Source organism: Caenorhabditis briggsae, assembly GCF_000004555.2.
Source record: "Caenorhabditis briggsae complete genome, chrV, whole genome shotgun sequence".
Taxonomy (NCBI): domain Eukaryota; kingdom Metazoa; phylum Nematoda; class Chromadorea; order Rhabditida; family Rhabditidae; genus Caenorhabditis; species Caenorhabditis briggsae.
In genome coordinates, this window is record NC_013488.2 from 16458353 (window position 1) to 16460029 (window position 1677).

The 1677-nt window shown below is 39.4% G+C and overlaps 1 protein-coding gene across 1 annotated transcript in view; it reads right to left on the reverse strand.

Annotated features, from left to right (window-relative positions):
* The window catches only part of CBG27289, a gene marked incomplete at both ends in the record, with an annotated part of 11431 nt that overhangs the window by 2445 nt on the left and 7309 nt on the right, over window positions 1-1677 (reverse strand). The window contains one exon of the mRNA XM_045238336.1: window positions 314-1003. Within this exon, the coding sequence (XP_045100664.1) occupies window positions 314-1003 (690 nt within the window). The remainder of the gene's footprint in view (window positions 1-313; window positions 1004-1677) is intronic.

Genomic DNA, 1677 nt, shown 5'->3' on the forward strand with positions numbered 1-1677 from the left:
TTTTATACACCATGTAGGAAATTAACGAAAAAACGTTGAAATCTTTAAAAGACATCTGAGAAAACACTGAAAATCAATAAAAATTCGAATTTCGCGCGCTTTTACCAGAAGTTGGCCTAGAAAACTCACACCTGGCCGCTAGGCCACCGGTTCCCACTTTGATTTTTCGATGCCGTTTTTCTCAATGAAGGAATTTTTTTTTGAACTTTTTCTTTATTTTTATGGGGATCTACATGGATTTCTGCACAAAATAAAGCAATAAAATTTTTCACCGCACACCACCTTTAAAAAATGTTTCCTTCAAAATGCTCACATTTTCAGATGTACTTTGTATCGTGTGTTGATCTCCTCTGTCTTCTTCACCATTTCTCGCACAAAATCCATGTAATATATCCAGATATTGATTCGAAGTGATATCGGATCGTAGTTTCCTAACATCACTCATCCAAGGATGGCTCTCTTGAATTGAACACTTTTTGATATCAACAATTTGCGAGACTGGCAAAATCTCAAAAGTGCGTTTCAAAATACCCTCAAAATGCGAATCACATGCTCTGAATGCTCCATTCGACTTGTAAATCGAACGGGCGGTTCCTACAGTAATTTTATCCAGAAATGCCGATAGAAAAATCAATTTTTCTTCAGAATCTCCCAATCTTCTCAAGTCCTTTGCCTCTTCTTTCCTACAAACTACACATTTCATCTGGTCCACGAATCCTTCAATCTCTCTTCTCTCCAACTCATCCATCACAAATTGATTGTAACTTTCTTGGGATTCGAATTTTTCGCAAAATTTGAAAATCGTTCGTTGTAATCCGATACTGAATAGAAGCGAGATGCTTCGAGCGGCTGTCGCTAGATTATGGTTTGGTCCGATATTGATTTTTTGGAGTTGTTCAATCGATGAGACATTCAAGTATTCGAAAAGTTTGGTTACTGTAGATATTGGGTGTTCCAGGCAGACGAAATCGAATTCTTCAGAGTTTAGCAATGAGATCGCTTGCTGCAAAATAATAGTTTTATTTTTCAATAAATTTACAGTTTTTTTTAACTCGAATTCTATATTTCAACACCAGTACTGTCAAAACCTGACATCACCATCGAATTCCATATGCTTTCTTATGGGGTTATACAGTGAGAAGCAATTCAGCAAATTGCCGGTTTTTTTCCGGAGCGAGACCCAACCGGGAAATTCGTTGCGCCTTTAATCTTGTGGCGATTTACGGCACGGCCTCGCGGAAGGGAACCTAGATTTAAAAATTGGAAAGCGCGCCAAGTTTGGACGCGTAGCGCGGTCGCGTCGCGGCTTTTCGGTGAGTAGCGACTCAACAACGCTTAACTTCACGTTTTTTTCAAAACACGTTTCAAAATTTTCGAATCTGGCACGCAGCCAACTTTTGTGTGCGACGAAGCGCGCGTTTTTCAGGTTCCAGACCGCGATGCCGTGAAAATTGCTGGTTTTTCTGCTTTCTGCATAAGGAAAAAACCAGCAATTCGCTGAATTTCTTGTCACTGAATAACCCCATTACCCAAATTCTGGAATTTTCAGTTTTCTTCTTCAAAGTGTCGTAAGATATGGTGTTTCTGTAGTTTGGTCTATGCAGACAATACATCATATTTTACGGCACTTTGAGCTGGGAAGCTGAAAATTGCAGAATAGGGATAGGGGTCCATGAG